The 21943-nt window shown below is 48.2% G+C and overlaps 1 protein-coding gene and 1 long non-coding RNA gene across 6 annotated transcripts in view; one reads left to right on the forward strand and one right to left on the reverse strand.

The window, feature by feature from the left end:
* PKNOX2 (PBX/knotted 1 homeobox 2) overlaps positions 1-21943 on the forward strand; it is a 255932-nt gene that overhangs the window by 208501 nt on the left and 25488 nt on the right. For all 5 annotated transcript variants that reach the window (XM_045555737.1, XM_045555738.1, XM_045555739.1 and 2 more), the window contains 2 exons: positions 1841-2012; positions 13752-13940. In XM_045555737.1, coding sequence (XP_045411693.1) covers positions 1841-2012; positions 13752-13940 — 361 coding nt within the window. The remainder of the gene's footprint in view (positions 1-1840; positions 2013-13751; positions 13941-21943) is intronic.
* On the reverse strand, positions 12478-14799 carry LOC123641201. The gene is made up of 5 exons (XR_006736243.1): positions 14475-14799; positions 13939-14138; positions 13733-13784; positions 13224-13337; positions 12478-12570 (listed from the first exon to the last, which is right to left on the reverse strand). It is a non-coding gene; the product is annotated as an uncharacterized LOC123641201 (long non-coding RNA).

Consider the following 21943-nt stretch of genomic DNA (forward strand, 5'->3'; position numbering starts at 1 on the left):
TGCTCAGGCTGGTCTCGAACTCCTGACCTTGAGCGATCCACCCGCCTTGGCCTCCCAGAGTGCTAGGATTACAGGCGTGAGCCACCGCGCCCGGCCACTTTCTGTCTTTTTGCCCAGAATTATGAAAATCCAACACGGGACAGGCTCGCAGGCATTCCCCCACCCCTTGCAAACGCTTTGTAGGCTAGATGTTTGGTCCTTCACTCAGTGTGTTCAGTCACAGTGTGCTAGAAGGAAAAGCATGATCTGTTTTCCTTTTCAGGACTTCCTGTGTTCTCCAATATGGCAGCCACTAGCCACATGTGGCTATCTAAATTTAAATTAATTAAAATTTAACTTAATTTAATTTTCATAAAATTAAAAGTTCAGTGTCATTGTTACAATGGCCATATTTCAAGTGTTCATTGGCCTCACGTGGTTAGTGGCTACCATACTGGGCAGTGGAGATTGCAGAACATTCCCATCATTGCAGAAAGTTCTATTGAACAGAGCTGGCTAGAGCATCTCCTTTGGCAGAGGTCTGGGGGCCAGGTCCAAAACACATTCCTCTTCCTCTCCCAGCAAGCGGGGCTAAAGCAAAAAGAAAAGACCTAAATTTTATAGTCCCAGGAGTCTGAGGAGACAGACCACAGAGAATTGTGCAGATGCTTATTTGGAACCACAGTGGAAGGGACTGGGACTCTTCAGAGTCCAATGTCAACAACCCATGCACACGTATGCACACATGCTACAGAAATAAGTATGCCATGCACTTATACATGCAAATAGGCATGCACACATATATTCCACAAATACTGATTGAGATCCATATGCCTTTGCTAGACTTTGGACACAGTGATGAAGAAGGTGGGCTGGATTCCTGCCCTCACATAGCTCACAGTCTAATGAGGAAGGCAGATGAGAAAACAAAAAACTCAGGGGCTATCAGCTTAAGTTTGGTGGGGGAACAGTCAGGAAAGCTTGCAAGAGTTGGTGATATCCCAGTCAAGATCTGTCAAGCCACATACGTAAGCACTTTGGCTCACACATATATGTCATAGAACTGCACACATGGAGTTCCTTCTTTCATTGATGCATTCAGGCAGTCACCAAATATTTATTAAGTGCCTACTGTGAGCATGTGGCAATACTTAGGGATACCATGATCATTAGGTCAGGTAGAGTCTTCGAGGAAAACAGTCAACAAATAATGGTACAAATAATCATTTAGTTACAGTCATGCTAAAGGTGTGACAATAGAATAGTTTAGGGAAAGGTTACACGTGTACTTGGGGTGTCTGACCTAAACTGAGTCTGCCAACAAGCTCAGGACGTGTGGAGACATCTGCCCACCAGGTGTGGACAAGCTCACACACATACCCCTGCACACACTCACAAACACACAAGGGTTTGTGCACATCTGCTGCCCTCAGCTGGCTCCAGACAGCCAAAAACAGGTCTGCCTAACACTAATGTTCACGTCCAGGACTTCTCTGGACACGTCCCACATTTCCTTCCTGGGTTGACTCGGAGCCAGAAATGGACACACTTCTTTGAAGGGTTGTGACCCATCATCTCTCTCCAAATAGCCACGCAGCTTATCTGACCAAAGAGAAAAGGTAGGCGCCCAGGGAGCAGGGACAGGAGCCCCCTGAGGCCCAGGAACTGGGACACTGGACCTCCATGCCAGGGCAGGAGATGCTGCCATCTAGGCTGACCACGGGGACTGGGGACGTTCTCAAGGAGTGGGACCTTGGGACAAGTGATGGGAATGTGGGAGAGGGAGCCTGGTGGCTTCTGAGGCCAGCTAGCAGCACGGTCTCTGTGTGTGCGCATGTGTGAGCTCTTAATGTCCCCGCAGGCACCCTCTTTTCCCGCTCCTGACGCTGCTGTTTGAGAAATGTGAACAGGCCACGCAGGGCTCTGAGTGCATCACCTCCGCCAGCTTTGATGTGGACATCGAGAACTTTGTCCACCAGCAGGAGCAGGAGCACAAACCCTTCTTCAGCGATGACCCAGAACTGGACAATCTGGTAAAGACCCTCCACCCTCTACCCTGGCTAGAGTCTTCCTACCTTTGATCCCCTCCAAATGCCCTAGAAATGATCCTTTCGTTAATTCATTCAACAAACAGTTCTGAGTGCTCACTGTGGGGCAGGCGCTAGATGCACCATATTAGAAGCCAAGAACCATTTCTAAGTTCCTTAAACCAAGCATCCATGTGCAAACTTTACTGCCAACGTTCTCCCCGTCTACACCCAGGGTGGCACAGTGTCCTCCTACCCCTCTCTTGTAATGCAGACAGGAGGAAAGGACAGTTGTCTAGGGTAGCTGTTCTGAGGCCTGGAGTCCTGGCATGTTAGCAAATCCGTCTTGGGCCACCCAGGGAGGAGCTGATGGTTGTCGTGCTACCACGTGGAGGATGTGGGTAACAGGCTTGTTCAAGCATGTCAATAGAGAGAAAGACCTGACATAGGCATGTTGAGAATATCAGCAGAGGACCTGCCCTCTTAGGGGGACCCAGTAGATCAAGTTCCCAAACCCAGTTTGTCACCCAGATCATCACTACAGTTCTATAAAATTCATTTTCCTGGACCACACCATCTGGAAATTGTGATTTTACTGGTTTGGTGGGAGCCTGTGACTCTACATTTTAAAAAGTTTCCCAGGCAGTTGCAATCCTCAATTAGGTTTGGAAACCACTGGGCTGGATGACATCTGAAATTCTCATCTAGCCCTGGGAGTTCCGCTGAGGGAGAACAACAGAGGGGCTGCTCTGTTTGTTCATCACCCTAGTCATCCTGGAGTTATTAACCCCAATTCTAGATTTTTCTGTGGGTGGATTACCCAGATTATGCACGGTGAATTTGGAAGCTCAGGAACGCTGTGCCCCTCAAATTGATTGATTATAGTGCTGACCTCGTGCATCCGGAGTTTAGCCGGTACCTGCTCCCAAAAGGGAAACTGAATTAGAAAAGCAAATGTGGTCCCAAAAAGGAAGGAAGAAAAAGTGCGTGCGCGCGCGCGCGCACACACACACACACACACACACACACACACACACACACACGTGTGCATCTGCAGAACAGATGTAAATGACTTTGGTATTATTTTGTGCTGTGAATTATCCACACCACTGCTTCTGTCAAGAGTTGAATATGGTACTTTATGGAGTCCAGGAGAGCCTGCCCTGGACTGGAAATCTGTGCCGTGTCATGATGGGCTGGTGTTCAGAGAGTGGAGCAGGCCTTGGCCAGACGATAAGCACTTGCCCGCTATCAGGGGTGTTTAGTGGAGGCATCTGAGAGCCCCAAATCCACCTCTGCTCATCCCTGGGCTGGGATTCAGCAGCCCAACTTCCTAGGAGGCTGGGCCACCGTCTCTCGGATCCCCTGGGAATGTCCATGCAGGTTCTCCAGTTGGTCGAGTATTAAGGGCAGGTTGGTCTGGCCCTGCCCTCATCTTTGGCTGATCAGACTCACACTGCAGTTGGGAAGCAGATCCTTAGAACCCGGACCCTTGGCACCCAGGGAGCCAGGAGATGAGGCAGCCATATCTGCGGGAGCTGGAGTAGACCTGGGGGGCCAGGGCCCACTCCCCTTACTTGGCACAAAAACAAACTGCAGCCTAAGTTGGTAAGGAAATACCTAAAATTAGACTGAGTAATGTGAAAGAATTTAAACCTTCTTAAGAGGTAGGCGTCCTGCGGAAACAAACCTCAAATGCCTTGTTTATCACCACCGGTAGGCTATGGAAGACCCACTGAAGGCAGCCCCCCATTCTAGCACAGCCTGGAAAATTCCCAGGTGGCCAGCTCCATGCTTCTCCACTCGCCAACACTGCCCGGGTCTCTCAGGGTTCTGCTCACTTAAAGAATCAGATCTCTAGAATGAATCCAACAGAATTTGGCTGGGTGTCTGCTATGTACCAGGCCTGAGCCAAAGACATGGATGTTGTAGAAGCCACCCTATGGCCCCAGACCACTGGTGTTCCCTGGTCTTCTATCTCAGGTGACTGGGCTGGGAGTGGTCGAGCTGGTGGAGCAATCCTTGGACATTCCATCTACTCAGATGGACCTGATTTGTCTAGACGAGTTAGCCACAGTCGATGACTGGTTGATGATTGATTGATGGATTGATTGATTATGTAAATGGAGAGATTTGGCAACGTGCTTAGAGACAAAAGACCTGAGCCTAACTTCACCACTTACTCTGTGTACAACTTTGATGACTTAACTCTACTGAAGCTCGGTTTCCTCATCTGTAGATCTAGTACACCTGCCTCATGTGATTGTAATACTAAATTAATGAGATGGCTCATGGAAACAGCCTTTAACAATGCCCGGCATCCAGAAAGTTAATCCTGATTCAGTGTCTGTCCTGAAAGTTGTTCCAGCTTCCCAACCTCACCTCGGCGCTGCCAAAGAGACTGAGTGGCCAGGACCCTGAAACTTTATTTGGGGAGTTAAGCAGTGCCCTTTGCCACGGCCCCCCTGGTCCCGTGTCAGGGTTGGCGGGTGGCGGGGGAGGGGGTGGATAAAGAGGCCAACCATGGAAGCCATCATTGGAACAAGAATCATGTAGCCAGCACAGCCGAGATGCACATAATTAGAAATTAGAAAAAGGTCAGATCACGTCATTATCAGCTCAATCAGCTGCCAAGTGCCACAGCCAGTTAATTTGGCATCTGTATTTTTTACAACCCCGCACACGTAGCCCAACGGACTGTAACTCTTTATCCGGACAGATATACTGCGCAGCCGAGCAGGGACATAAAATGAGAGACCCTAAGCAAATGAGCTGAGATAATTGAGAGATTTATTTTTTATATATATGTGTGTCAGGGCGGCTTTCCTTTGCCCTTGAATATTGACTTTCATAGGCGGGCTTGTTAGGAGGGCACTTGGGTCCCCCAAAAATCTGCCCCTTGGAAGTTCACCCCCCTCCCCAGGGCCCTCGAGCCCCACTCAGGCCCTGCCTGCTCCCAAGCCTGAGAGCCAGCGGTCTCTAGCCTACCAGGGACAAAGAATCCTCCCATCCCAGCCAGCCACCCTCCTCTCCCCGAGGCAGATTGCCCTGTAGTGCCCTTCTCTGAGCCCCACAGTCTCCCAGAGCTGCCCTAAGGAACAGAGACAGGGGCCCAGATTGTAGATTTCAGAGGGGACCTCCCTCCCTGGCTAGCCAGCTGCGTCCCCAACACCTGCATGGCTACCCGAGGGAAAAAGGAATCCCAGAACCTTAGGAGGGAAAACACAGCCCTAGGGAGAGCAAGTCTTCCTCACCCCTCCCCTACCATTTTATAGCCGGGGACATAAGTCCAGGGAAGGAAGTGACTTGCCAGGACCAGAGCCCAGTCTGCTGACTCCAGACACTGTGCTCCTTTCGCTACCTCATTCCAGCAGTCTCCTCCCTGGTGGCCACAAAGTCCTCATTTACAAATAGAGTGGTGCCAGCAAAACCTCTCCCCTGGCGCCCACACTCTGACCCCTCTACTCCCCATTTCTGTGCATTAAGGGTGGCTTTCCAGCTTCACGGTGGCCATGCTGGCATGCGCCTCGCCAGCTCCCCTGGGGCAGGGTGGGTTCTACTCTTCACGCCCCCCACTCCCATTCCCACGGCCACCGGGGACCCGCCAGGCCTAGTTCTCAGCTGGCCAGGGGATCCCTCCTTAGGCCCAGCAGCCTCTGACTGGCAGTTGGTAAAGTTTGTAAAATTTGCAAGTTCCCCAAACCCCTTTGAAAGGTAAAAGCTTTTTGTTTTATAAAATCTGATTTACGGGCCCCCAGTGCAGGGCCGAGGTTTTATATATTATGCAAGATTTCAAACCGAGGCTGTAAAACGTACGGTTTCAGTTTCATGCATGGAATTTTTTTATGTGTAAATTTTTTAACATTTATGGGGCACGTTTTAATGAGACTCTGGTGTGGCTCGAGGGACAGATTATGGCTGCCTGACCGCAAAGCCAGCTCTAAAATGGGGCCCCCCAGGCCCCTGGGCCCACTCTGAAGAGGCAGGGCCAGAGGCCAGAGGCTGTGAATTAGGAGGCGCATGAAGAGGCCGGGCCAGAGCCCTGGGCCCACAGAGACCTTGCGCCAGCCCCGTTCAGAGAGGTGCTCACTCCGGCTTTCAATCCAGACCCTCTTTGCCTGGATAGGAGCAGACACCAGGAAAGGGAAGGGAAATAAGAATAATCAACGCTAATAATAATTAACATTTATAGGGCACTTACCAGGTGCCAGGTACTGTTCTGAACACTTTACATGTATTATATTATTTAATCCTCTTTCCAAACCCACAAGGCACATATTATCATTCCCGTTTTAAGATGAGGCAATCGAGACAAGAGGCGAAATCGCTAACACAAGATCACGCCGCTGGTGCGTGGCCCAGGCAGGAGTCAAACATAGCACAGGACTCAAGCTCTAGTGCTCACACTCTGAACAGTCACACCACCCTGTAGCTAATCTCTTCTTAGACCTTTTTATGGTCCAGGTCTTGTTTTCACTCTTTCCCAGCCACATCTCATTTAATCCTCTGCACCACTCTGAGGAGTCTCTATTATTATCCTATTTTACAGGTGAAGATACTAAAGTTCAGAGATTATGTAAATTGCTCAAGGTCTCACCGTAAGTGGAGGACCCAGGACTCTCAGCCTCTAAAACTCATTGTCCTTGAATACCCTCCTTTGCTATTTAATTCTCACAATAACCTATGAGATGGTTGTTATTATCCCCATTTGACAGAGGGAAAAATCAAGGGCTAGGGACCCTACAGCCAATAAGTCACATAGCTGGGATTTGAGCCAAGTGGATCTAACTCCCAAAGCCCACCCTTTTCCCTCTGTACCACGCTGCTTCTCCAAATTCTGAGGCCATCGGAGGGAAGTGTCAGGTTACTGACTCAAAAATGATTTAACTTTTCTTGCATGATGGTTTCCACAAAATGTTCATTCTATCCCCAATCATCTGGCAGTTCTCCAGTCCTTGGTACTCACCTTTTTCCATGTCCCAATTTTTGTTCTAGCATCGCCACACTCCTAAGTGGTCAGGCCAAGCTGGCCTGGTCTGGAAACATTCCTGATTAGATTTTAGCTTTGGCTGCCCCAGTGACCCACAGGAAATATCAGAGCATCTTAAAGAATGTGTGTTTATAAATTCCTCGTTCTGTCAGTGAGGGAGAATAGTTCCAGCTTCCCAATTTGCAGAAGAGGAAGGAGAGGGTGAAAGGAATTTACTCCCAAGGCAAGGATACCTCCCTAATTCCCACGTGGAATTGAGTGGGTTACCTAATCTCTGAGCCTCAATTTCCTTATCTCTAGGAGAGAGGTAATAGTGCCTGTGTCCCTATGGTGATGAGACTCAAATGAGATAATGGAGAGAAAGCACTTTGTAAATCGTAAAGTGTTATGTACACAAATGTTTTGAAAGGCAAGGAATTATTAGTATCAAGTGAAGAGGCCATGATCCTACAAGACAGGCAACTCTTCAGAGAGGAACTTGATGGAGGAAGGAGGGCCGCACTGGCTTGAAGAATTGACATTTATTGAATAGCTACTATATGCCCCACACATGTGCATACATGATCTTATTCCATTTTCACAACAACTCTAAAGTGTAGATATTATTGTCATCCTAAATTTTATGTATAAATTTAAACCACTTGTCTAAAATAACCAGGCAGGAAAAAATAGACTTGAGACCTCACACCATGTGACTTTATAAAAAATAAGAAATCCTGATCTTGTGTACTTTCCTGGGACTATGGGATTTGTGTACAGCGGCATGAAACTGAAAATGTGAGGTTGCATCTTGTTTTGCTTTTTTGAAGGAGACTTAGGAGAACAGGGATAGAGCTTTATTTTGAAAGAGAAAGGAGGGAGAGAAGCTGAAAGATGAAGCAAAACCTGGGGAAAGGAATGTAAGACACATTACACTTGATGAAATAAATTGTTATTGCTCTAAAAGATTTGGAATAACTTTTCACATGACCCTGATAATTTATAAAAATAGTTTAATAAATCAGAATTGTCTTAGAGCCAAAAATCCAAAATTGTAAACATATAGGATAGAGGATGATTTACTGAACACAAATATGAAAAAAAAAACCTGGGAATTAATATTTTTTTTCACTAGCTGAATATAGAATAGTGGTAGAAAAGCCAGTGGGATCAGTTGGTTTACTGCAGTTTATAAAGCACTTTCACATTATTGTCTCCTTTGGCCCCTATCACATCTCATGCATTAGGGATGATCATTAGCCCCATTTAGAAACGAGGAGACTGAGGCTCAGAGAAGTCACAGAATTTGCCCAGTGGCATCCAGTTAGCAATGGTGGGCCTGGGCTCAGAGCCAGCCTGTCTGGCAGTGAACCCCACAGGCTTTCTGCTGTGCAAGGCAGCTTCCCTGCATTGCCCATCTTTCTCTCTAATATTGAACAGGTCCTACATATTCATTGCCTTGGAATACCATTATGATTTACTCTGCCTTTTTAAATCTTTAAACCAATTCTATTAGCCCATAAAAAAGTAATCCTTCAGCTGTGCTTTATTAGACCAAAGGGTAGGTCCACTTTTGGCCACTGTGCACCAGATCTTGTTTAAACACACTATGCATGTATTTCATTTGAACAAAGCTATTCTGGGTAGATTTTACTTTTCATTTTGTTTTGCTTATCTGCATTTTCTGATTTTTTTAGGTATAGGTTATATATTTAAAATAAATGAATAGATATGTGCAATTTTCTGTGTGTATATGTGTGTGAATATGTATGTATGTGTGTGTATTACTGCACAAGAAGATTTTTAAATAAATCGGTAAATGTTGATTAAAATGCAGAATCATCTGAAACAAAAGTTGAGAGAAAGAAGAAAGGAAAGAAGGAAGGGAGGGAGGGAGGGAGGAGAAAGAGAAGAAGTGTTTAAGGAATTACCATTACTTTAGTATGGAGGAAAGAAAGCTGATTGAACAACTTATCCAAGTCAGATGCCTGGTCCAGTGTATGCCATAATAGTAAGACTCAATATTGGTGAATGGATAAAATTAAATTAAGGGAAGTTGTGCTGATGGAGGTACTAGATGTTCTTGCTACCTATGGAAGGCTGCTGAGTAAGCACTTTATATTAAGGCAGAGAGATTTTGGTAGAATATAAGGAAGAGTTGCTTAATCAGCAGATTGAGAGGACACAGAGATGTCCTTGGCATTAAGGTCATCTCCCAAGGACCAGGAGCCTCAGAAGAGAAGGTGCAGCCTGTGTCCTGTTGAGTTTGGACCGTCCACTCACCTAGAAGCTGGCCCAGGTCACCTTGTGGGGCCCATTCCAGCATCATCAGCAAAATGAGCACAGAAGTCCTGGTGATGTTCAGAGAATCAGAAAAGGGAAGGGACCTGGCAGTCCCACCCTCTTTTTGTACACATGAAGAGCAGACATCCATGGTGGTCCAGTGTTCTGACCTGCGGGGCCTAAGCCAGGAGTGAGGGATGGGAAATCAGAGCAGCTGAACAAAGACACATTACCAGGGAGGGTTCTGGAAATCCTAACCTTTGATGTCCCAAAAGCTAATTGGTTTTTCTGGAACCCCATACTTCCTATCACTGAGCCACTTTCCCCCCAAACCATGCACCCTTTAAACTCCCATTTTCTTTACCTACGTAACTCCTGTGTGAGAGTCTGTCTGGAGGGTGAAGCAACACAGGCTCAGGGGTGAGGCAGCCAGGCTGCACACCACGTACCAGCTGTGTCACTTTAAACAAGTAAAATTCAGTATCTCTGGACTTTACTTTCTTCAACTGTAAAATATAGGCAATAGTGGTATCTCCATGCAGCGATGGTTGTGTGGAATAAATAAGATAAGGCATGGAATGGGCCTAACACAGTGCCTGAGCCACAGTAAGAGTAAGGAATGTTTGGGTAGTGTTATCAATCCATCAACGAGTATCTGTTAAGCACCTTATATTGTGCTAATTACTCTGAGACACATATACCAAGATATTCACGGCCAGCAACGTCAAGTAAAAAACTGAAGCAAGAGCAAATCTTTATTAAGCACCTAACTCCAGTTTGTGGTCCAAATGCTCCATACTCAAGTCACCATTCTCCTCTTCACCTAGAGTTGCTCAGTCTCTGTCAGCCTCAGCCCCACAGAGTAGCACTCCTTTGGGTGAGACCCTGTGCCTGAGCCCTGCATGGAGACACACAATTGTTGGTTTCTGTCTTTGAGTGACATGACACTCAGTCTAATTTAGTACTCCAAAAACCCTTAATTAGCTGAGCACAAGCCCTGCCCATCAGACATCCACAAGCCCAGCCCAGGGAATGTGGGCTCCCCACTTGAAATGCCAGTGAGGCTCCGAGAAGAGTGTGACACTGGCTTCCAGCCACACCATTCGACACACACCTCACAGTCAAAATTCTCTGGGAGAGATTTCCTTGCTTGTTTTCAACCCTGTTTTATACCATCCGAACTCTTCCCCTGGCATCAAAATGCTAGCCAAAAACTGGGAGGATTAAATAGAGACTTCCATATATTGCTTGTGGCAACACAAATGGATATGGAAAGACAATAAGCCCTCCCTTTTTAAAATTTTTATTTTTATGTAATTGTAGATTCACATGCAGTTGTATGAACTAATATACAACCATAGGACAACTTCAAAACTAGGAACAATCCACCAACCTTATTCAGATTTCTCCAGTTTTATATGCACTTGTGTGTGTGTATGTGTGTGTGTGCATGCATGTGTTTGGTTCTATGAAGTTTTATCACATGTTCAGATCCATGTAAACCCTATCATAGTCACGGTACAGAACAGTTCCTTTCTCCTCTACTCCACCCCTGTCCACCACCTATCTGTTTTCTATCTCTATAATTTTGTCATTTCAAGAATGTTATATAAATGGCATCATACAGTATATAACCCTTTGAGATTGGCTTTTCTTTCTCAGCACAACTCCCTTGAGATCCACCCAAGTCGTTGAGCATATCAATAGTTTGTTCCTTTCTATTGCTGAGTTGTATTCCCTGATATGGATAAACCACACATTCTTATCCATTCACCCATTGAAGTATTTTGGGTTATTTCCAGTTTTTGACTATTAGAAGTAAAGCTGCTTTGAACATTTATACACAGCTTTTTGTGTGAACATATGTTTTTATTTCTCTGGGATAAATGCCCAAGAGTGCAATTGCTGGGTCATATGGTAAGCACATATTTAGTTTGTAAGAAACTGTCATGCTGTTTTCCAGAGTGGCTGTACCAGTTTACATTCCCACCAGCAATGCAGGAGCGATCTGGTTTCCAGTTCCTCGCCAGCATTTGGTATTATCGCTACTTTTTATTTTAACCATGCTGATGGGTGTATAGTAACACCTCACTGTGGTTTTAATCTGCATTTTTCCAGTGGCTAATGACACTGAATATCTTTTTATGTGCTTATTTGCCATCTGTATATTCTCTTCAGTAAAATGTCTAATCATGTCTTGAGCCCATGTGCTAACTGGGTTGCTTATCATTTTACTATTTCATTTTGACAGTTCTTTATATATTCTAGATACAAGTCCTTTGTCAGATATGTGGTTTGCAAATATTCTCTCCCAATCTTTAGTCTTTTCAACCTCTTCACAGTGTCTTTTGAAGAGTAAATATTTTTAATTTTGATGAGGTCCAATTCTTTGGTGTCAACCTTAAGACCCCTTTGCCTAACCCTAGATCCTGAAGATTTTCTCTTATTTTTTTCTCTAAAATTTGTATAGCTTTATGTCTTACATTTAGGTCTTTGATCCATTTTGAGTTAACTTTTGTATTAGGTATGAGGTTTAAATCAAAGTTCTTTTTTTTTTTTTTTTTTGCTTATGGGTGTCCAATTGTTCCAGCACCATTTGAGCAACCCCCAGTTGATAAGCAATTTAGGAATATTTATCATGAGCCACAGGAGTCCAAACCTGTCACTTCTGGGAATTCATCCTAAAGAAATAATGCAGAAACATTAAAAAAAAAAAAAAAGCTATGAGCTTAGAAAATATTCACTGTAAGATTTTTTATAAAACTGAGTAATTGGAAGTAATCTAAATGCCAACAATGGTTAAGTATGGCACACACATAGAATAATATGCAAAACTTAAAAATATATTTACTCAGGCTGGGTGCAGTGGCTCATGCCTGTAATCTTAGCACTCTGGGAGGCTGAGGCGGGAGGATCACTTGAACTCAGGAGTTCGAGACCAGCTTTAGCAAGAGCAAGACCCTGTCTCTACTGAAAAATAGAAATGGATTAGCCGGGCATGGTGGTGGGTGCCTGTAGTCCCAGCTACTTGGGAGGCTAAGGCAGGAGGATCACTGGAACCCAGGAGTTTGAGGTTGCTGTGAGCTAGCCTGATGCCATGGGACTCCAGCCTGGGCAACAGAGTGAGACCTTGTCTCAAATATATATATATATATATATAGATAGATAGATAGATATAGATATATGTAGATATATTTACTCAACAATTTTCACCCATTCAACAAATATTTGCTCAGTATCCATATATGCTGGTGCTGAAGATAACGTGGTGAGCAGATTAGACCACATTCTTGCCTTCTCAAAGTTCACAGTCTAAAAGACAGAATAGAGAAAACAATTCTAGCACTTTTAAAAATACATTTGTTAACTAAGAGGAAAAAATAGAAAGCAAAATCGTATGCACAAAGTTATTGAAACTATGTTAGGTTGGGTGCAGTGGCTCGTGCCTGTAGTCCCAGCTATTTGGGAGCTGAGGTGGGAGGATCACTTGAGCCCAGGAGTTCGAGGCTGCAGTGAGCTGTGATCCTGCCACTGCACTCCAGCCTGGGTGATAGAGTGAGATCCTGTCTCAAACAAACAAACAAACAAACAAAAAAAAAAAAAACCTATGTTAAAATAATGATCATTCTCCTAGGGTGATTGGATCAAAGGCAGTTTATTCCACCCCCTGCTTTCCATGTCTTCCTTAGTATTTTCTTTTTATGATAACAACAATAAAGAGCAAAGCTTCGATTGCGACATAGCTTCTGGCCATGAAAAGGTTAGGAATGTCCATCTGAAGAGGCAACAGGCGCAATTATCCACAGGGCACGGAAAAGGCCACAACAGACAGTGAGGTATCTAGTGCCCGGCTAAGTCATGCTGGATTATTCGGTCAGTCAGCAAGTATCAATGGACTGTCCGCGGGGTAACCCGTATCACATGAAGCACTCAGAATATGTGTTTAAGAATAGACAGTTCCTGACCTCTCGGGGCACTTGCAAGAAACTCTGATCTCAGTCTTCCTTGTGCTTGTTCAGAACTTCACACTTTCCGGCGTGCTATCATGTACATCCCCTCATACGATACTCCTGACGAACCTGTAAAGTCGTTAGGGAGAGTATAATGATCCTCATTTGTCAGACACTAAGGCGCAGAGAGCTTAAGCAACTTGCCCAAGGTCACACAGATAGTAAATGGCAGGCCCGGGACTTGGACCTGGCCTTCCGTCTCTAAGGCCAGGGCTGTTCTCAGAATACCACAACTGCCTCAAGAACAGCTGTGATAACAGAGGGCTCAAGGCAAGAGAATAATCAGCACAGAGCCACAACTAGAATTTCAATCATGTGGATGAGGAAGCACACGCCTTCTCAGCCTCTGGCTAAGATCGAGTGTAGAAAGCGTGTGCCTGGGCGGAGGATGGGCTCCCCTCCCCTGGTGTGGTTGGTTGGGGTCCAGGCAGCAAGGGGGATGTGATACCAACACCTGGGCTTACCTCTCCTCCCTCTCCCCAGATGGTGAAGGCAATCCAGGTCCTGAGAATCCACCTGTTGGAGTTGGAGAAAGTCAATGAACTCTGCAAGGACTTTTGCAACCGTTACATCACCTGCCTCAAAACCAAGATGCACAGTGATAACCTGCTCAGGAATGACCTCGGGGGGCCCTACTCCCCCAACCAGCCCTCCATAAACCTTCACTCACAGGTAATACACAGAGCTGGGTCCTATTTCTTAAGCCAGGCTCCTGAGCCAGATGTGTAGAAAGGTCTGCTGGTGTATCACATGAGACTCGTTGGATCCTTCCAGCACAAAGGCCTCTGCTGATCCGCTTCTGTTTACATCCCACAGGCAGCACAGTCCCCTTTTAACACAGACTCCACCGTGCCAGGGCATCAGTATTCCCTAGAAAATGGCCAGATCTGAGAGGGACAATGTCCAAAGTAGTTCTGGGATTTCTGGCGCAAGATATTGCAGAAAATGAGAACAAGAGTTAAGGAGAAGGAAAGCTTGCAGAGGGTGAACTGGGAACGGCCCAGACTTCCTGACCACAGCCTTCTCCAGAGGGTGCAGCTGCTGAGCTCCCCGTGTCCCTGGCAAGGACGCTTAGAGGAAAGCTTCCTCTGGAACTGCTTCTTCCTGACCATGCTCTAGTCACTCACCCTGCCTTGGCACCTCTGTCCCCTTAAGGCTCAGGGCCACTATAAATGTCACCTCAAACCACCCCCTTCCAAGGTTTACCTGCCACCTTTGTCCTGGGAACATGGAAATGTGGAAATGATGCCTGCAAGCTCTGGGCTAAAATGGGCTCTGTTTTCCCCAAACCTACCAACTAAGCAAGCTGCCTCGCCACATCGCCCACGCAGCTCACTGGCACCGCGTACGCCACGGCCTCACCCCACTGCTCCTCTCCCACTGAGCTCCTGGGTCCAGGACAGACACACAGAGGGTCCCTCAGGAGGCTTCCAGTACCCTCTTCTCATAAGATGATGAGGCATGGGGACACTGGTAAATTTTCTATGAATGAGTGGCAAGAGGAGCTGGAAAGAGTAGCTAAGAAAGGCTACGCCATTTTTGTCCCTAGGCCTCTAAGAAACCACAAAGGTACTCCCTCTGTCCGGGTTGGTAGAGGCAGGGGACAGGGCAGGCTGACCTCTAGAAGGCCAGCCAGGCCTTGCACATTTTGGCAACAAGCTCTGAAGACATGCTTCATGTCACATCCAACCCACGCAATGGGATCTTTGTGAGCCTTGCTAGTGAGGACTGCCCGGAACACAGGGCAAGAAGTTTATTTCCTTTTCCTATTGCTTGAAATCACCAAATCACTTTATTACAGATCTAAAAACAGCCGCCCAGGCTTCTGCTTGCTGATATTCTCTTGAAATAGACTCATTCCTTCAGAGTCTTATTGTACTTTCCCTTATGATCAAAATTAGCAAGAAACTTGCATAAAAGAGGACAATAATTGCTCAACGAGCATCTCGTTTGTAATTTATTAGTTTCTATTATTGTGGGTTACCATGGCGACGCTGCGCAGTCCCGGTGATGGGAGAGATGCAAGATAGGAGCTGAGGAGGCTGTGAGGCCTCACCAAATGGAGATGCACATTTTTATCAGTAATTTTCATGAAAATAATAAGTGAGGAGTTAATGAGATGGAAAGCCATCCTGTGGCTATTGTGAATTTTTTTTTAAGTGTTGATCTAATTAGAATGCATCGGTCAGGAAAAGTAATGAGGATTTAGTGCCTCACAGAGATGTGAGGATCATATCAGAAAATTAGCACAAGTCTTTGGAAATAATCAGGTCCTTGGAGAGGCACTGGCTTTCCCCTCCTGGGCCCTCCAACTCTACCTCGAGCTCTGGAGCTGGGGGTGCACCAGGGTAGTGGGGGAAGGAAGGAGGGGCAGAGGGCTTAGCCGCCACAGCAGCCCCCTCAGGGTTGGGGGTCTGAGGCTGACACATTAGGCTGCAGGAAGGAGGGTCATTGGAGGAGTGAGGTTTGCAGAGAAGGATAACACGGGCTCTGGATGGTTTAGGTCTCAGAGATGCTGCCTGCAAAAATCAGTCCGCCTGGGGGATCCCAGTGCTCAGTGCCTTGGAGCTTTTAGGAAAGAGGAAAGAACTTTGATTCCTATCACTGGAAACATCAAATCCCTGCCTAGAGGTGAAGCTGGCCCTGGGGTAGCCACTGCAGAAAGGCCTCTGATCCACTGGGATCACCGCCCAGACAGTTGGGGGTGAAGGGTGGGGAAGACACCAAGAAAGAGAGGAAAAGACATTTAGCGAGGTATTCCTCTTTGGTATTACTCAAACTTATCCCTTCGTTTTGTCTGACGGCCACCACCTACTTCGTTCAGGCATCAGTGGGTAAATAAGGTAATTACGCGTCCTCTGCTGCAGGAGCTTCTTAACCTGCCCTCCCGTCTTCTCCAGCCATCCCTCAGCCCGCCTGCATACCCACGCATCTTTAAGCTTCTAGGGCTGGATCCATCTTCCTAAAGCTCTGTTCTTGTCATTCTCCTGCTCAGAACTCCGCCACCCCTGCCCCCAGCTTTCACATCCGTTCACCTGACACTCAAGGCCCTGACACTCTGGCCTCAGTCACCCTTGCTGGGCCAATGGGCCTGCTCCAGGTGCTGCAACCATTCATCCAGCCTGTGTGTGCGGGACACCTTACCGACCCCACCCCTCTGCAAGACCCAGCCCAGCCTCTTCCCCAAGCGCATAGCAAGGCCACTCTCCCAGGGGCTTCCCCATCCCTGTGAGCACGCTGAGCCATCGGTACTGCAAACATCACGTGTGACTTTATATTATAGATGCTTGTGTAAGCCTCATTCTCCTCTCCTAAATAACAAACACTTTTTAAGTAGAGACAATACTTTATATATTTGAAATCACCAAACCACTTTATTAGGGGTCTAAAAACAGCTGCCCAGGCTTCTGCTTGCTGATATTATCTTGAAATAGACTCATTCCTTCAGAGTCTTGTTACACTTTCTCTTATAATCCCAGCAGTGGCTGCCACAAAATCTTGTGCACGACAAATGGCCAGTAGGTATTTGGTGGAAGAACTAGTGCGATGGGGGGAGGGGGGGATGCAGGGGAAGGGTAAGAGGAAGCCAAAGGAGAAATAGGAGGAAAGTTAAAAGGAAACACAGACAAATATAGAGGGTCAACGTTCAGGCGTGAAGTAGAGACAGGCTGAAGAACTGGAGGAAAAGAGCAAAGAAAAGAGACAGGGAGACACACAGACCGAGAAGAAGGGAGATGATCTTGAGAAAGAGGCAGAAAGAGAAATGGAAGGAGGAATGGCAGCAATAGTGAGGTGGAGAAAGTCACGGGATGACATGTGGCTCTGTACAGGCTGCGGTCAGTGGAGGAGGGGACGCACATGGCACGCCCCCACCCACATTCCCAGGTCAGGCAGGCACTGGGGCTTGCACAGCTCTCCCGGGAGGCAGAGACCCAGGGCTGCTAAGGAACAGGGACCAGAAACTTTCAGTGCATCCGACGTCTCGGGTTCATGGCACAGGAGTCAGTATGGGAGAGGAGAGAGAAAAGGAGCATCGGAGTTGTGTGTGCACGCGCAGTGCTCATCATGGTTCGACCTTAATCCCCCCAGCCTGAAATAGCCGTACTGAGCACGCCAGCCTGGCCTGGGGAGGGGTGTCTCCCCTCTGGAACATGATCCTCCGGATCCACATTCCAGCTGCCTGCCAGCTTTGTTGCAAACTGCTGGCTCATGGTTCTCCCCGTGTGCTAATCATCCAGCCTTGTGTTGCAAAGTGGGAGACATTTTTGTTTTCAGACCGGTACCCCTACTCCCAGGTGCCACACGGGTCCTCCATCCAGGTCTGAGGCTTGAGCGTGTTCCCTGCTTGGCCTTCTGCTCCGTGGGGGTGGGATGCAGGTGGGAAGTAGGGGAGGCTGCTCTACCAAGCAGGAGAACTAAAACAGAGTTCCGAGGACTTGGGCCACAGCCGGTTCCTCCCACCTCCCCAGGAACCCATCCTGTGCTGCTGCACCCAGTGACACACAGGCTTCCATACCCCTCAGAGCCCAGGCTTCTTGCAGGAGCTGCATCCTTGGCAAGGAGACTCATTCTACACTCCATCTCTGGCTTCTCCTGTCCTTCCTTCAGGGCACAAACCATCCCACTGCAGGGGACCTAACTCCACCTCACTCAAGTATTCATTTGACCTGAGATTTGTCCCTCTTTCTCCATGGAGATTTAAGCCTCAGCTCCCTTCCAGGCAAATTGGGCTAAGCCACATTCTCATTCAGTCCCCAAGCATTTGGCGGTCATTTACTGTGTGCACTGTGCTAGGTCCTATGAGAACAAACACAAGCAAATAGTCCAGGAGGAGCTCCGATCTCAGTGGGAGGGAGCTGTGAGGTGCACCTGAAGATCTAGACAAGTTATGTCAGTCCCAGCACATGCAGGGTGAAGAGCACTGAGGAAAGGAGCAGCCAAAGAGATGTGGGGAGGAGCTGTGGGAAGGGGCTGGATTGGGCCACACGCTCACCACTCAGTATCCTTCGTCCTCCCCAGGGAGAGCCCAGGCCCCAGCCCCAGTTTGCACTGCATGCCTTCGTGGCCAGAACTGTTCCTGCCCAGAACCTGTTCCTGCTAAACAAACCTCAGTAAGGATTTGAGAGGCCAGCAGAGGGGTTTTGCCCACTGTGACTGGAGAAGTTGCAGATTCACTGGCCTTAAGAGGACTTCCTAGGGGAAGGACATCTCTGGCAGGCTTGGGGAGAGCTGGCAGCCTATTTGACAGCTCTAAAGGTGCTCATTCCTTGTGTAGTGAGAAGGCAAGGAAGAGAGAGTGCCCGTTAGAATCCCTCCAGGGAAGGACATGAGGTGGAGAGTGGAGCATCCATTCACACCATGCACTGTGCATCCAGTCATACCATTACCTGGCATCCATTCATACCATGCACCATGCAGCCACTCATACCATCACTTTGCATCCATTCACACCAGGCATCATGCATCCAGTCATGCACCAGGCACCATGCATCCATTCATCCCACCACTTTGCATCCATTCACACCAGGCACCATGCATCCAGTCATGCACCAGGCACCATGCATCCATTCATCCCACCACTTTGCATCCATTCACACCAGGCACCATGCATCTAATCATTCATACCATGCACCATGCATCCATTCATACCCTCATTTTGCACACATTCATACCATGCACCATATATCTATTTGAGCAGCTCTTGAGCCTGCTAAGTTCTGAGGATATAAAAATGGGTGCAACACAGTCCTTGGCCTCAAAATGCAATGATGGAGCATCTTGCAGCCAAATTTGTGGGGGTTGTCCTTTGAGGCTGATGTTGGTGGCCAACTGCTAAAGATTTTAAAGATAATGGAGAATGTAGGCAAGGGGGTCAGGGCTGGAGACACGTTAGAGACAAGTCAACTGAGTAGCCATGTCTTGTCTTGCTCAAAGAAGAACTGGCAGAAGGAGGGCAGACAGTGACAGTTATTGAGCTCCTCTCTGTCTCAAACATGGCATGTCCTAGGTGCTTTACACATGTTATCTAATTTACTCTTCACAACAAGGCTGCAAGGTGCACATTATTTTTTCCATTGAACAGCGAAGGAAAGAGAAGCTGAAAGAAGTTTAGACACTGGCTCAAGGTCACATGCCTAGTAAGTGGCAGAGATGGGTTACTCCAGAGCCAGTGTTCTTCTTGCTATATGGTGATAGTTTTTTTGTTTGTTTGTTTGTTTTGTGACACATAGGAAGGAGAACCAGGGGCCCTGAGTCTTAGGTGGGGAGGGATAGCCCTACCTAGCTATAGCTCAGGGATTTAGGGGCTAGAGAGAAAGAAGCCAATTTCTGGGAAGCAAGACTCTGGATTTGCTGATAGATTGAAAGTAGGGAGAAGAGAGGTACAGAATGAACATAAACCTGAGGTGCTGGGCTTAGCAGCCAGATACGGCCCTTCAGCTCTGCAGCTCCCTAACAGAATAGGAAGGGGACTAATCAGTACATCCCTACCGGGGAAGGGTGGTTCTTGCCTATTGAGTTTTGCATTTTCAAGAGTGGCAGGGGTGGCTGAAGGGTTGAGGCAATCACCTCAGCCCAGTGGTCAAGCATCCTGATGACCCAACCAGTGGGTTTTAGGGCTGGGTGGGGGCAGAAGAAATGACCCACCCTGGAAGGATCACCACTTGGACGGAAAGGGGACACCCCCAGACTGAAGTGGCAGACAGTTGAGTTCATGCTGCCTAGTTCCTGCCATGGGCATTAAAGCTGTTCCTTCTGCCGGTTCCCAGCCTGCAGCCCTCCAGCCAGGGGTCCAGGAGACCAAAAAGGCAGCTTCCCACCAGGCTAGTGAAACCCGAGCGCTTCCCTCTTTTGAGAAGGAATGTTCCTTAAGAGCAGCAGCTGCTGCTTGTCCCTGCAGGCCAGGACTGCCTTTCCCTTGAGGATAAAGCCCCCAACAGGAGTGGAACAAGAACAGGATTAGGTGGCTTGTTTACATGTGCTTGGCTGCCCTGAGTTTGGGAAACCAGCTTTGCTCAGTCTAAGACAGGACCCTGGCTCTGCCAGAATGGAGGGACACTGCCGGGAAGGGGTGGCTGAGGACAGAGGCAACCTCCCCACACCCCTAAGGCCTGCATGCGCGCACACACACACACACACACACACACACACAAGAATACAACCCCCATCCCAGGCCAAAGCCCAGCCAGACCACACATTTATCAAGCATCTACCATGCACTAACATTGTGCTAGGCAGTTTTGCAGAATTCAAAGAGAGACCCCTCTTTCCCTCAAAAAACCTGCAATCACACTAGGGAAAGAAGGTGTCTGTAAAAGGAAGAACCATCTGCTGTGTGACCAGTAGGTAAGGCAGACGGGAAGCACTGAAAAGTCAAGAGGATGAGCCATGGCCCTGCCCTGGGTAGGTCACAACAAGATTTCCAGAAGTGAGGCACTCAGAGCCCACCTCCACCCCCACCGCCCCCAGCCCAGGCAAGTTAACCTCCCCAGCCACCTCCTTGGAGGCTTTGGGGAGCGAGCTCTGAGCTGGTGGGTCAGCAGAGACCCCTAGTGGCCAGGGGGAGGATGGCAGGCGGCTGCGGCCCGGCTCAGCACTCCCTCCTCCTCCCCCCCTTCCCTCCCGCACAATAAATCCTAGGGAATGGCATTGGGTTTTCTACAATCCCCAGCTGGAAGGACCTTTGCAAGGCCATCCAGTTCATTGCCCTGTTTCACAGGCATGCTTGTAAGATAAAAATTCCACCTGTTTCAAAATAACTTAAAGGGAAACTTTTCCGTTATTTCTTTCCTTCACGCCTTCATTTCTTCGTCCTGTCATGGTTTCTTGCAGGAATTTCTTCCTTGAGTGGAAATTAAGTCTTCCTGGGCAACTTCAGCCCTTCCCCTCTTAACAGTGCCGAACGGTGGCTCACGGGGACAGACAGGGCTTCCTAGGCGGACGTAAGACCACGGTGCGTGAGGCCGCGGTCGCTGTCAGTTCAAATGCGCCCCCGTCGCCCTCCGCTTCTAGAAGTCATCCCACCGCCTCTCACTGTTTCTTAGTAAGTTCTTCCCTTTGAACAAGGCATCTCTGGTCGTGTTCCAAGATGAGGTTTGGAGTAAAACTCACCCAGCGACCCCCCAGGTCTGGAAGGAGTGAGTGCCGGCCACCGGGGTGCTGCAGTTGGCCGGCGGTGGCGCTCGGGGCACCGGCTCTCGGCCTTTCCAAGCCCGCCCCCACCTTGCTCTGCCCTTTCGGAGAGGCTTTGTCTCCGTCTGGAGCAAACACAAGGAAGAGGGGGCAGCTTCCGCGGCGGCCTGCGGAGCCCAGCTTGCTGGTTTCCATTGGATTCGGGTTCAAGCCGGGGCGGCGGCGGGGGCGGCACGGCCGTGTCCCCGGCGGAACGAGGCAGAGCGCTCGGGATGGTCACCAGCTCTCAGCCCCCCTCCTGGGCAGTTCAAGCTGGGATGTGAGGCTCTGGATGCTGAAAAACGTCACTAGAACTGTACGGAACGTGCCGCTCGCCTCTGGGTGCCGAGGAGCCTAGAAGGGAGCGGCTCCATCTGGGTCTAGACAGAGCAGCGTCCACCTGGGTTTGGATCCGGATAAGCCGGGGAGAAGCTAGTAATGCTGTGCGCCTGCTTAGCCAACATGTGCCCCCAGGGCGCTTCCGCTACGGTTGCTGCCGTAGGAGC

The sequence above is a fragment of the Lemur catta genome, chromosome 7 (assembly GCF_020740605.2).
Source record: "Lemur catta isolate mLemCat1 chromosome 7, mLemCat1.pri, whole genome shotgun sequence".
Taxonomy (NCBI): domain Eukaryota; kingdom Metazoa; phylum Chordata; class Mammalia; order Primates; family Lemuridae; genus Lemur; species Lemur catta.